Source organism: Colobus angolensis, unplaced genomic scaffold, assembly GCF_000951035.1.
Source record: "Colobus angolensis palliatus isolate OR3802 unplaced genomic scaffold, Cang.pa_1.0 Scaffold89, whole genome shotgun sequence".
Taxonomy (NCBI): Eukaryota; Metazoa; Chordata; class Mammalia; order Primates; family Cercopithecidae; genus Colobus; species Colobus angolensis.
Window position 1 is genome coordinate 3,475,408 of NW_012122820.1, and position 12,882 is coordinate 3,488,289.

The 12,882-nt window shown below is 51.4% G+C and overlaps 1 protein-coding gene across 21 annotated transcripts in view; it reads left to right on the forward strand.

The window, feature by feature from the left end:
- The window catches only part of CACNA1C (calcium channel, voltage-dependent, L type, alpha 1C subunit), a 659,923-nt gene that overhangs the window by 538,835 nt on the left and 108,206 nt on the right, over window positions 1–12,882 (forward strand). For all 21 annotated transcript variants that reach the window (XM_011931029.1, XM_011931041.1, XM_011931040.1 and 18 more), the window contains exons 14-18: window positions 8,415–8,622; window positions 9,640–9,760; window positions 11,315–11,429; window positions 12,184–12,304; window positions 12,644–12,713. In XM_011931029.1, coding sequence (XP_011786419.1) covers window positions 8,415–8,622; window positions 9,640–9,760; window positions 11,315–11,429; window positions 12,184–12,304; window positions 12,644–12,713 — 635 coding nt within the window. The remainder of the gene's footprint in view (window positions 1–8,414; window positions 8,623–9,639; window positions 9,761–11,314; window positions 11,430–12,183; window positions 12,305–12,643; window positions 12,714–12,882) is intronic.

Consider the following 12,882-nt stretch of genomic DNA (forward strand, 5'->3'; position numbering starts at 1 on the left):
CCTCCTCCTTCTCCTCCTCCTCCTTCTCCTCCTCCTCCTCCTTCTCCTCCTCCTCCTCCTCCTTCTTCTTATTCCTTTTTTTCTTCTTCTCTTCCCTCTTCTTTTGTCAAGGCAGGATCTCACTCTGTCACCTAGGCTGCAGTGTGGTAACATAATCATAGCTCACTGTAGCCTCAAACTCCTGGGCTCAAGTGATACTACCCCCTTGCCTCAGCCTCCCAAGTAACTTGGCACTATAAGTGCCATGTCTGGCTAATATTTTTATTTTTTGTACAGATGGGGTCTCACTATATTGCCCAGGCTAGTCTGAAACTCCTGGTCTTAAGAGATCCTCACACTTGGCTGACCACCTTGCCCAGCCAAAAAACTTGATTCTTACATCTCCACTGTCTTCTCCATACTGTGGTCTCTAATTCTGTCAAGATGGTACTTTTGATCGTTTTTGACTGAGAGAACACATCAAGGTAAGAGCTACTATGAATTCAGTAAAGCTTTTAAATTTAAATTCCTATACATCTGTGTATGTTTGAAAAGTGGTAATGTCAATGCAAGACAGGCTGTTTATTCAGAGTAGTATAATGCTTGGTGTACACATGGATTCATGGCTCCCTTTCTAGAATTCTAGAATTCCAGGCTGCTCTTCCCTCACCCAGGGCCCATTGCCCAAGAGTCGGGAACAGGGATCTCAATCAGTGGTTCTCCACCCTGAGGTCATGACACACTGGTACATCCAGAGCAGCTGGACGGTGTATAATAAGTAATTTATTACTGAGAGCTGAAATTCCAAAGTTTGTTAATAGTTTCTTTAAAAAATAAAACAAATTAATATTGTCCTTGTAACATAATAGCATCACTCTGTCACTTGCATTACAAAATGCTTCAATGAATAGGTGGACTTACAACTCATCCATGATGCCTGAAGGGAGCAGATGTCTTTGATATATCATTGTGAGGAAAATGAATTCTTTACATATATTTTTTGTGTTTTGTCAAAATCTGAGATCACCTTAAGGAGTACACTACACGTATGCATACCATTCATCTTATTGTTTCAAGACAAAAAAAAAAAAAAACAAAAACAAACACTAATAAAAAATCCTACAAAAGATTAGGTATCAGGCTCAAGTGAAAACAATGTTTCAAAAAAAAAAAAAAAAAAAAAGGCCAGGAAGACTGTACTAGACTATAAGAAAATTACTTAATAGAAAAGATTGAGGAAGATAAGATTCCTGCCCATTGAGAACAGTGGGGCACACACATGGCCAGAATCTTTGTCCTCTTTGAGTAAATGCCCCAGTACGGTGGGCCTTCCAGCCTCATGATGGATTGGGTTCTTCCACCTGTGGCTCTCAGTGCCGCCCAGATTCAATATCCAGTTTGTCTACTCTTTGTCAGCCTAGTCTGACATATTCTGAGGGGTGGGAGAAGGGCTTCAGACAGATTCAATCCAGACGTGATACCAGCTTACTAATCGCATCTCATTTTTGACACACTTGGTTTTCAAGTGCAGTAAGGCCCCTCTAGCACTTGCTGTTTTCCCTCTCACACCTTCAATTCCTCTTTGTTTCTCCTGCTGCTCCTCCCCTGAAGCTCCCTTCCCAGGCCTTGCAATGGGAGCTGGGGCTGATTCAGCACAGACAGATTGGCTCCCGAATCTTGGCCACATACGGGCCCCACGGAGCTCCGGGTGAGAGCCTTTAGCACATCCCCCAGGCTCGAAATGTCTTCATGTCCCCACCAGTGTCTGGCCTTGAGCAGCAGATCCAGCCCCACGCCTTCCCAGCTCTCCCATCACCTTCTAGCCCCCACTCTTCTCAGGCCCCCTGGAGCCTCTGAGCTCATTGAGGGCCATTATTAAGGAGGTCTGTTTGGCAGATTCCCAGTTCCCTGGCAGGGATCTATGGCAAAGGCAGCTCAGACTCCAGAGCCTGCAGTGTGGCTGTCAACACAATGGGTGGTTCTCCTCTGGAATGGGAATGGACTGGTGTCACCCACCAGGAGAAAGATTAAGAAGATGCAGGTGAGGATGACTCCCTAGCCCTGACACAACTGTGGTTGGAGGGGCCAACTAGGTGACACTGGGTGTCTAGGGCCCTGTGGCCCAGAAGCTCAGAGAAGCATGCTGCTAAGGCCACCCCCAGGTCCAGGCCAGACCACCTTGCCCTCTTGACCAGATTACACTCCCCATGCAGGTTCCGTTCTCAATGTGACCAAGACATCTGCTGCAATCAGGGAAGACAAGACCTTTGAACTTGTTAACCAAGTCAGCCCTTGCCTCAAAAGTGAAACCACAAAATGGTCTTCCCAGCCTGCTAGAAGGGACGGGAGCCGGGGCAGGTACCAGTAGAAACTGAGCCGGTAGATGAGGCCCAGGCTGTCCCAGATCAAAATACTCTAGAATTCTGCTTGACTCCTCCAGGCCCAGCCCAGCATATACAATTCCACCTCTGGGCATACTAATCCCTCCCAGCTCTATTGTGTCTTAAGGGGCCAGGGCTCAACTTGACGGAAGCTCTGCTCTGAGGACACCCACTCCTGTGCTCACTCGCTGGATGAATTTTACCTGCTTCCCCAGGTGGCCTCAGTTGACTCTCATTCCTCCTCACTCCATTGCCTCCCATGAAGCCCCAGCCACACAGCTTCACCACAGGAGATTGCTTTATAAATGCTCTTTTAACAATACATCACTTGCCACCGAAACTAAGAATTTTTTTTAGCCTTCAGGATGAGAGCATTTTGGGCAGGTATCAAACTCAGTTATGACCTTCTCTGGAACACAGAGAGAATAGGGTGGAACATTTGCAGAGCATCCGAAAGTGGTGGCTACTGTTATTTTGAAGATCTCTTATTTATGGCAAACTCCATGCTCTGCTCTGTACCTAGAATAAAGGTAAAGGACCTGGCCCTGAGCTCTTTGAAGCCAAAGGTTCACAAGATGAAAGTTCCAGTTCAAGGAGGGCTCAGGTCTCTTTATATTATGGAAGAGGAGGAAGAATTCCACAGAGCCCCAAACCCAGAGACAGACCTAGAGAAGGGGAAACAAATGGAGATAAAAGGGTTTCTGAACAGATGGTGGTAACTTAAATCAGGAGAGGCAGAGGGAAGAGGTAGCAGAAGTGACATGGCGGTCAGCAAGTGAGAGGGCTTAAAGGGAGGCTGGGAGTAGGAAGGTAGCAGGAAGGAGAGAATTTAGGTGGCAGAGAACTTGACATGATGAAAAGCCCTCAGATGTGCCATACTTTAAGGATAAAACAGTGAGCCGAGCGGGTCAGATGGGGGATGGGGTGAGTGAGGACGCACAGTTTGGAGAGAATTATTCCAGCAGCCAGAGAAGGGGAAGGGAAAGTTGATGCCAAGGATGGCGACGCAGGTGGAGTGTCTGGGGGGTGATCTAGAGCCGGACACCTGCACCTGGGTGCTGTAGAGCCCACAGCACTGAATGTGAGCTTGGGCATCTGCTGTAGAGCCCGCAGTACTCAGTGTGAGCTTGTGCATCTGTGGGCATGTGTGTGCACTACTCTGATGAGACAGTGCTTCATTTTTCCACTTCTCCATGAGGTCTGCAACCAACAGACATGAAGCGCTTTGCTCTGCTCCTGCTTGCTTCTCTCCAAAGCTCTTGCCTTTTTGGCGTATGAGCATGTGTATTTCATATTTTTGACCAATGAAGAAAAAAGCTTCAGTTGATTGTCAGTGTGCCATTAACCCCTCTGGTTTGCCACCAGTAAATCTTCCTAAAAAAAAGAGAGTGATTCTAGGATAGAAGGCCATCATCCAGTCTTCAGGCCATACCTGTACAAGCCATCAGACCACATTAAGAGGAGGGAGTGTGAGGACCTGCAGGACCACCAGCTGCTTTATTTAAGTGGTGTTTCACGTCACCCTACCCACCTCAAAGGCTGCCACCTGGACACCTCCAAATCTCATCCATGTCAGTGATAGTGAGCCCCCACCCTCAACCTGCTACCAGCCAAGACCTGCCAGGCTCCAGAATTCAGCCCATCTCCTCTGAACCCTATCAGCATTCTTTGCCACATCGTCATTTCAGCAATTCCTTTGTCCCATCGTCTAGATGAGCACGTAACACATCCCCAATAATTTGCACATTAGGAATGGAAGCCTTCTACCCAGCAGGCTGAGCACCCCTCATGATGCCAGGCCCCAGACAGCAACCTGCCCTCTTTATCCTGCTGCAAAGGAAAGGAAAGGACAGGTGGCAGGCCTGCCTCGGGCCCAGCCCCATCTTTCTCCCTGTTGAATGGGAAGTAACAGTAGGCTGAAGACAAACAGCAGAAACAACCATATCTCTGTCTGTCTGTCTGTCTGAGCCACGTTTTCACTATGTTACTGGTCCTCAGGAAGTGTCTTTCGCCCCAGGTGTTTTTCATGTAGACAGTAGGCTGGTGCCAATTCATCTTTTAAACAGAGGCTGACCTACGCCCTCAAAACTGGGACCAGTGAATTTGAGAATGTGAGTTCTTCCCCAGAGGTGACACACCTTCACAGCAATCTGGAAATCCTACCCCAGGGGTTGCTCAAGCCACAGAAACTCTGTTTTCTGTAGGATACATTGATGCCTATTAGTCTGATACATGGTCTGGCAATGGAACAGTCAGGAATCTCAGAAAATCCCTCCCCACGGATGTAAGGAAGCTATGGGAATAGGAAGGCTATGCGAGCAGGGGCAGGCAGCCACTTCTCACTGGCAAAGTGTGTTCAACTGAAGTGCACATGCACACAAACGCACATGCACAGGAGCACCCACGCAACTCCGTGGCCTCTCGCCTTTCCCTCCAGGAAGTACCCATGTGTCATATGAACAGTAAGCTTCATTCATTCACTGAACAAAATGTTTGCTCGTCACCTACTTTGGGCCAGGCACTGTTCTAAGCTCCAAGGGTATAAATATAACAGATGGGTTCCCTCTCCCATGGCCTCACATTCTGGCGAGGGCAAATAGACAATAAGCAAAGAGATAATTATTCTTTGAGAGTGATGAGGGATAGAGCGGTGGCCAGGGGAGATGTGAGGTCTGAAGGAGCTGAAGGGGTGAGCCCCACTGACGTCTGCTGAAGAACCTGCAGACGGACAGCAGCAGGGCCTTGGCCTTGGCCAGGCAGGAGCGTGTGTGGGAGTTGGAGAAAGAGTGAGGGAGCCTGAGGGAGGGGAGTGCAGCTGGCTGGTCACTGAGGCTCTGGGGCCAGAATCTCCCAGGCCTTTGGGAGGACTCTGGTTTTGACCCAGAGGAGAAGGGGAGGTGATTGATGCAAGACTGAGGCTTTGTGGGCCTCACCTCATAGCAATACCCGCTGCTGCTGCAGCCTGGAGAGCAGCTGCCCGGAGCAGGGGTCCAGGCAGTGAGGATGAGGAGGCGGCGGGAAGTGGCCAAAGTCAGGACTCATTCTGAAGATGGCGCAGAAGGATTTGCTGATGCAGAGTGTGAGAGAGTCAGGAAGATGACTGCAAGGACTTTGCTTTGAGCCAAAAGCTATGGTTCTCGTTTCCTGGAGATGGGGGAGGTGATGGGTGGGAAGCAGGAGCTCCGTCAGAGCACGGACCCCGGTGTTGTGTAGCTCAGACTTTCCCAGACACCCCAGGGGCTGAGGCAGGGGCGGCAGGGAGAGTGGGCAGAGGGTGCTCCTCCAGACCCAGCTCTGTGTCCACACGCGCGTCCTTGCCTTTGGCCGTCGCTCTGGGGGATCCCTGCCAGTTTCCATGCTCCATCTCCACCTTCCCAGGAGCATTCTCCCCTCTTAGAGACTGGATCTGTTCCTGGCCCACAGCCACCTCCTCCCTGGAGTCCCAGGCATTCCAAGGGGCTCCCAGGTCAGGAGGGCCCCGCCCCGCCCCGCACCTCACCATCCCTCTCTGCCCTTCATCTAGGGCCTCCCCCAGACTTTCTTGCTGATGGCACCTGGCCCTCTCCCTCCGCAGCCATGACCTGTTTGTCAGGCTCCCGTTGGTCCCCATGGCTGTCAGACATACCTGAGTCTCAGGTATAATCCCAGTTGGAGTTATTTCCCACATGCCTCTTTACTTCATGAAAATGAAGGCTTCAACTTTCCATGGCCATTAAGGGTTTTCCAGAATCTTCCATGACGGTTGAGCACACCAAGGATCTCTAGAGGATTTGTGACTTCAGCATACATGTGGACACTCTTCCCTCGGATACAGCTGGAAATTCTTGTTATAAATATGCTTAAAGTTGCTGGTTCCCAACTCCTAGGGTATTGGCACGTGTTGAACTGGCTGCGTGAGGTATTACCCCAGCCCCAGAGTCAGAACTTAGAGTTTCACAGTGCAAGGGAGGGACCTGGGAATCAGGATTTAGGAAATGCTAACACACCCCACTGGTATTTTTGTTGTTGTGTTGTTCTATTATTGTTAATTAATATTTTAGAACAGGGTCTCACTCTGTCACCCAGGATGAAGGGCAGTAGTGCAATCATAGCTCACTGCATCCTTGCGCTCCTGGGCTCAAGCGATCCTCCCATACAGTCTCCCCAGTAGGCGGGACTACAGGCATGCGCTACCACACTCAGCTAGTTTTTTAAATTTTTTAAAGATGAGGTCTCACAGTGCTGCCCAAGCTGGTCTCAAACTCCTGGCCTGAAGCAGTCCTCCTGCCTTGACCTCCTAAAGTGACAGTCCTCCAAAAGGGGGTTTCAAGCATGAGCCACCGCCGTGCCCAGCCACCTCTACTGGTGTTGATCACCAGGCAGGCTTGGGAAAACTGCTTTAGCTGTAAGAGGGGAGGGTGTTCTACCCCTCGGGAGGTTCTCTTACTTTTTTTCTTTAAGCAGATCACTATAGCCTCTAGCCTACAGGGGCTCCAGGCAGTCCATCACACATAGCGGGTTGTACAGAATTTATTAAGGACAGAGATGGGGAAGATGGAGAGGGAAAAAACCCTGCAATCTTCTGCCGTCTAAAATTTAGAGCCTATTTTGGTGAGACAAGACTGTATAGAACAGATACAAATAAACATATATTAATATTCTGCAACAGAGGGGGTATGGCTGGCAGGCAAAATAGAAGTGAGGAAAAGCTGGATTTGTGGAGGCCAAAGGTGCCCTCGAGGCTGCAGGTTGGTGAAAAGTTCATGTTGCCATCCAAACTATGACCCCTCTGCTTCTGTCCCTTGGTATGGAACCATTCTCTGCAGAGATGAGCCCAGGCTGTGGTTGCAGTGGGAGTGGCTTGCATGTCACTCACAGAAGCAGCAAAAGCAATCCACTGTCTGGATTGGTGATGAGCTGGGAATCTCTCAAGGTAGTGACCTAGGAAGCACGTGGGCCAGAGGGGGGCGGAGGGAAATGAGATTGTCCTGTTCTTGCCCTTGCTCCCTTCGGGGCCGTGTCCTTTTGCTGCGGTGCACTTCCTGATCCTGAGCGGACCCTCACCCAGGCACCCACCCAGCATCCGGCAGGCATTAGTAGGTTCCCCCTCCCACTTTTTCATGAGAAAGGGATTTTCCCAGGATCTCTGTATTTATAGTGGAGAGAGGCCCCAGGACTGTAAGGAGTGGGGACCTCCTCCCCAGGGATCCCACTGAAAGCCCATGTCCACTCAGGACCGAGCTCCTGCCCACTCAGAGGACTCGTGCTTTGAGCTGCCCTGGTGGATGTGACAGGTTTGCTACAATCTAGGATTTCCCAAACTCACCTGCTGATCAGAATCCTGTAGGATGCTTGTTAAAAACAAAGATATCTGGGCCCCAAACTACAGCTAATGAATCAGAATCTCAAGAGCAAAGGCCCTTGAAAAAACAATTCTTAGGACGCGGTCAACTTGGGAAACTTCACCGAGCCATGAACTCTCTCTTTCCCTTGGGTGACCTAATTCTTGCCTCTGCTAGAAAGCTGCTGCCTAGGCTGAGCTCAGACAGGCATTCATGGGGAAAAAATAAAAATAAAAATAAAAAAATAAAGCTTTTTTTCTGTTTAGAGACCAACAGCGACAACAATAATTACCAACCTTTATCAACTGTGTGCCAAGCACTCTCCAGGGGGCTCTTTGGGGAAAGGCAGATCGTGTCACACAGTTCTGCCAACAGCCTAATGAAGCAAGGGCTACAGCTGTCTCCATTTTCTCAGATGGGGATGCAGAAGGCAGGGAAGTGAAATGTCTTGTCCAGAGGCGCATGCAGCAGGTAGCCGGCAGAGCTAGGTCACGGGCTTCTGACCACTGCCCCCCTCTGTTCCCCAACAGATTAGTCATCCTGGGACCTCGAATTAACTCCATCCAGGGTGGCAACTCACACCACCACCAACACCCCTTCCCCCAGACAGGGGAAAAAAAGAGGATAGAGTGGCAGCTCCTCTGAGAACTTGCAGTGGGCAGTTGTGAGAATGAGGCACAATGGGGAGGACAACAAGGGGCAGGGTGCTGACCTCCCTCTTGTTGGCTCTCAGGTACTGGAACTCCTTGAGCAACCTGGTGGCATCCTTGCTGAACTCTGTGCGCTCCATCGCCTCCCTGCTCCTTCTCCTCTTCCTCTTCATCATCATCTTCTCCCTCCTGGGGATGCAGCTCTTTGGAGGAAAGTTCAACTTTGATGAGATGCAGACCCGGAGGAGCACATTTGATAACTTCCCCCAGTCCCTCCTCACTGTGTTTCAGGTACGGACTCTTCTCTGCTGGGATTCGGACTCGGGGTGGTTGAGTGGCGGGGTGGTGGGGAGAGTGTGGAAAGCTGCACCCTTTCACCATGCAGCCACAGCCAGCCTAGATCAGCCCTGGAGAGCCCATGCCTGGGAGAGTCTTGAGTTTTTTCTGTAGTTTCCCCTGTCCCCATCTGCCGTGGAATTCCACTAGTGGGTGGACCATTAGGGGAAACAATCTAAGTGGTTTAAACATGCCTTCTCAGGAGAATCTCTTGAACTCAGGAGGCGGAGGTTGCAGTGAGCTGAGATCCCACCACCACTGCACGCTCTAGCCTAGGTGACAGAGCAAGACTCTGTCTCAAAAGAAAAAAAAAGAAAGCCTTCTTATCCATGGAATCCTTTACTCAAATTCTCCATGAAAGCCCAAAACATAAACAAAGAAAAGCAGACTGCTCTTATTGGGGGGGAGAGGGTGATGAAACCCTGGCTTTCCTACCCACCATGCTTGTCCCTGGAAAAAGATATTACTAGCCCATCAGATTTGTGATTTCATAGATACTTTGGCTTAGGGCTAACTCAGAGTGGCATCTATTTAACTTTAAAAGTAGATTGAGGTAAAAATGAATCACATGTAGATGCTATGAAAATCTTAAAGTGACGAATGTTTGGGGAAAGCTGGTGTAGCATGTGGCTGTCTCAGCAAACAGAAGACTGCAAAAGGGCCCCGATGCCTTACCCCCAGGAATAGCTGATGGTCAGCTCAAGCATGGGTGGAGAAAGTCAGAGATCTTTGGGCCAAAAAGCCCTTCTAGTCACCCTTCAAATACTATTATGCCAGTGGCCAGGCCTTTTGTCTAAGGACAGTTCAATAGCTCAGAGCCCCTGGGGAGGAGGATCGGGGGGCCAGGAGGAGGGCAAGGAGTGAAAGGAAGTTTTGGGCAATTCTGTTGACGTAGTGGGGCAGGGCAGGGTGGTTTTGGGTTTGCTGTTGGTCTAACGCTGTGTCCCTTATTGGTGGGAATGTGTCATTCAGATCCTGACCGGGGAGGACTGGAATTCGGTGATGTATGATGGGATCATGGCTTATGGCGGCCCCTCTTTTCCAGGGATGTTAGTCTGTATTTACTTCATCATCCTCTTCATCTGTGGAAACTGTATCCTTTGCTGCTGCCCCCCACCCCTGCGGCCCCCGGCCCCCTGCCCCCAGCCTGCAGCCCAGTGCCAAACGGGCACGCCCCGCGGGTCCGGGCGGTCCTGCTCGGGCTCACACCACCCAGCCTAGAACCCCGTGGCGGCGGAGGTGGGTCTGGGTGGAAACCTGCAGCTTTGGCATAGGTGAGGTTCACCTGCCCGAACCCTCCGGGGCGGCAGCGGCGCCGCGCTCCGGGCGTGCGCTCGGCGTCGCGTAGGTGAGCGGCGCCCCCTGGCGTTGCGGCGTGCGGTGCGCAGCCACCCACACAGGCCGCGGTAGGGACAGCGGGCCGGCTGCCCTGGGGCCGCTGCGTCCGCTCGGAGGCGGGACGCTCGGTGAGGGAGGGTGAGCCGTTGTCCTTCAGGTGACCTTCAGCTCTCCTCCTGCTTTTTGCTCAGCACCCCTCCCTCTGATGCTGCTCTCCAGGACTGGAGTCGCAGGCAGAGCTGCACAGACTTCACACAGCCCTAAAAGCTCCTTCCTGATCCTGGCTCGGGCGGGTTTCCAGGGTGGCAAACCACAGGTGCTGCTTCTCTTCCCCAGCTCACAACCCTGAGAGAGTCACGTCCAGAGTCAGGGGTAACATGGGAACAGCACTGGGCCAAGTCCCAGTTAAGGCAGTGCAGAAAACACAGTCATGGAAGCCTGCAGACAAGGTTGCCTGTTTTCCCAGCTGGGTGACCTCTCCTCTACCTCAGTGTCTGTAAAGTGTGGCAATGGAATCATAGAACCTACTACGTAAAGGGTCATTGGGAGTTTTAATGGGATCATGCGTGCCAAGCCCCTACCACATTCAGACGCCTCCCTGGACAAGCCCCTCTTCCCTTGCCTGGGTTGTGGCTTCCCTGTGTGTGAAATGATATGAATGTCTGGGTGCCTGGGGCTGGGGGTCAGACTTCACAAACTGAAAGCCCCCTTCCAGCTATGCTTTCTTTGATTCTGCACTTCTCTGACCCACAGCGTTTCTGTTGGTGGAGTGGGGTGGGGAGAAAGGGCAAAGAACTGTCTCCACTGGGAACTCCCAAGCCTTGGCTGGCTCCAGCTGGACCCTCCAAGGGTCTTCGTGTGTGCAGGCTCGCATTAAGAGTTGGCAGAGATGCCAAGCCACCCCCTCAGTGCCTAGTTATAATAAACCGCTCTTAAGAGCATTCTGCATCCTGCTGGAGACAATGCTGTTTATAATGTCAATTACAGCCAGTCATCTCAGCGGGGAAACCAATCATGAAACCCAGCAATTAAAGTGCAAGGCAGAGCTTGCTGCCTCACTCCCGCCCGCTCCGGTGTGCAGGCTAGCCTGTTCTCATCCCTCTAGATAGCTCCAGGTAGCTAGGAGGGTGTTGGGGAGGAAGGGGAGGGGAGTAACACCGTTGGGGTCTGACTCCCTCAAAGTGATTCACCGTCAAGCTGTCTCTGCGGAGGAGCTCTGCCTTGCACGTCCCCCCCCCCCCGCCCCCGCCCCCTGTGCCACCAAAACCCCAAGCCAAGGGTCATTTTCTTTAAGAATGGACACAAACAGATATCCTACTGAATGTGTTCTTGGCCATTGCTGTGGACAACCTGGCTGACGCTGAGAGCCTCACATCTGCCCAAAAGGAGGAGGAAGAGGAGAAGGAGAGAAAGAAGCTGGCCAGGTAACCCTCTAAGCTTGCCCAGGCCCGGGGCTCCAGGACTCCCATTCTGGAATGTCATCCCACTGGTGACAGAGAGAGGCTTGACTGCCAGTCTGTGTTGGCTGTCCCTCCTAGGAGGACTTTGGGTTTGGGGCTTCCTAAGTTGGGCCTTTCTCCTAATTCCTAAGCATCGCTCTAGTAGGGACCATGGTGAATTATAATAGTCTCTACAATGGTGTCATATTCTCCACCTGTTGGGATTATCTTTTGAGAAGCTGTGATAGGTGGCGGGAGTGTAGGGTGGGGAGAGAGAAAGGCAGCCACTCAGTTGGGAAACCCAACTCCAGCTTACAAAGGGAGTCCTCCTCCCTACTTTATAATTCATCTCCAGTGTTAGGAAGGCAAGACGGGGCCCTATAGTTGTATTCTATCATTGTCTAGACGGGACAGTTCCAGGCCACACAGCTGTCAGGCACTGAGCAGAGCTCCTCCAGGAGCCAATCCTAGAGGAGATCCACCATCCTTTTCTGCTTTGGCGACCCAGGCATCTCTGGAGCTGCAAGAGGCCAATTGCGTGTCAGGCAGAGCAGGTGTGGCTCAGCCCCATAGCGCTTGTGACTGATCTGCACACGAGAAGTGCCCTGGAGAAAGGAAGATGGATTCAGACCCAGGGAGCCCCCACTGGCCCCAAAAGGCCACAGGGCAGTTCCCTCCCACACTGTTCCCTATCACTCCAGTAAACAGCCATTTATTTTTTCTGCTGCTGACTGGTCAGGACTGCCAGCCCAGAGAAGAAACAAGAGATGGTGGAGAAGCCGGCAGTGGAGGAATCCAAGGAGGAGAAGATTGAGCTGAAATCCATCACGGCTGACGGAGAGTCTCCACCCACCACCAAGGTGAGGAGCTGTCTCCTTCCTGGAGCTGTGAGGCTGGTGCTGGGGAGGGAGGGCCACAGCCTTCCCCGGCCAGACCCCGTGGAGAAGAGGAGAGAAAGAAAGACACCCAGTGGAAAGAAAGCCAGTGGGGATGAACAGGAGAGCTGGGAGGAGGAAGAGAAGGCAGATTGGCTGGATCCCAGCCATCTGCTGATGTCTTGAAGGGGATATGCAAAGTGACAAGGACCTATTTTCGAGCTAAGTCACTGACTAAAATGCAATTTCAAGGCTACTGCAAGCCTCTTAACTTGTGGACATATCTAACTGAATTCTTCCTCCTTCTCCCCTGTGACTGTCTAGATCAACATGGATGACCTCCAGCCCAATGAAAATGAGGATAAGAGCCCCTACCCCAACCCAGAAACTACAGGTACCAGTCCCACTGCCTAACCTGGGATTGGGAGATTGGGGGCAGAGATCTAAATTCTAAAGCCACGTGGGAGTGGCCGTGTATTAGGGACCATGGTTCCAGTGTCCCTCCATAAGTACCTTGCACTGCTGAGTGTCTTCCATCTCTATATTTAAGCATTATCAGTCAG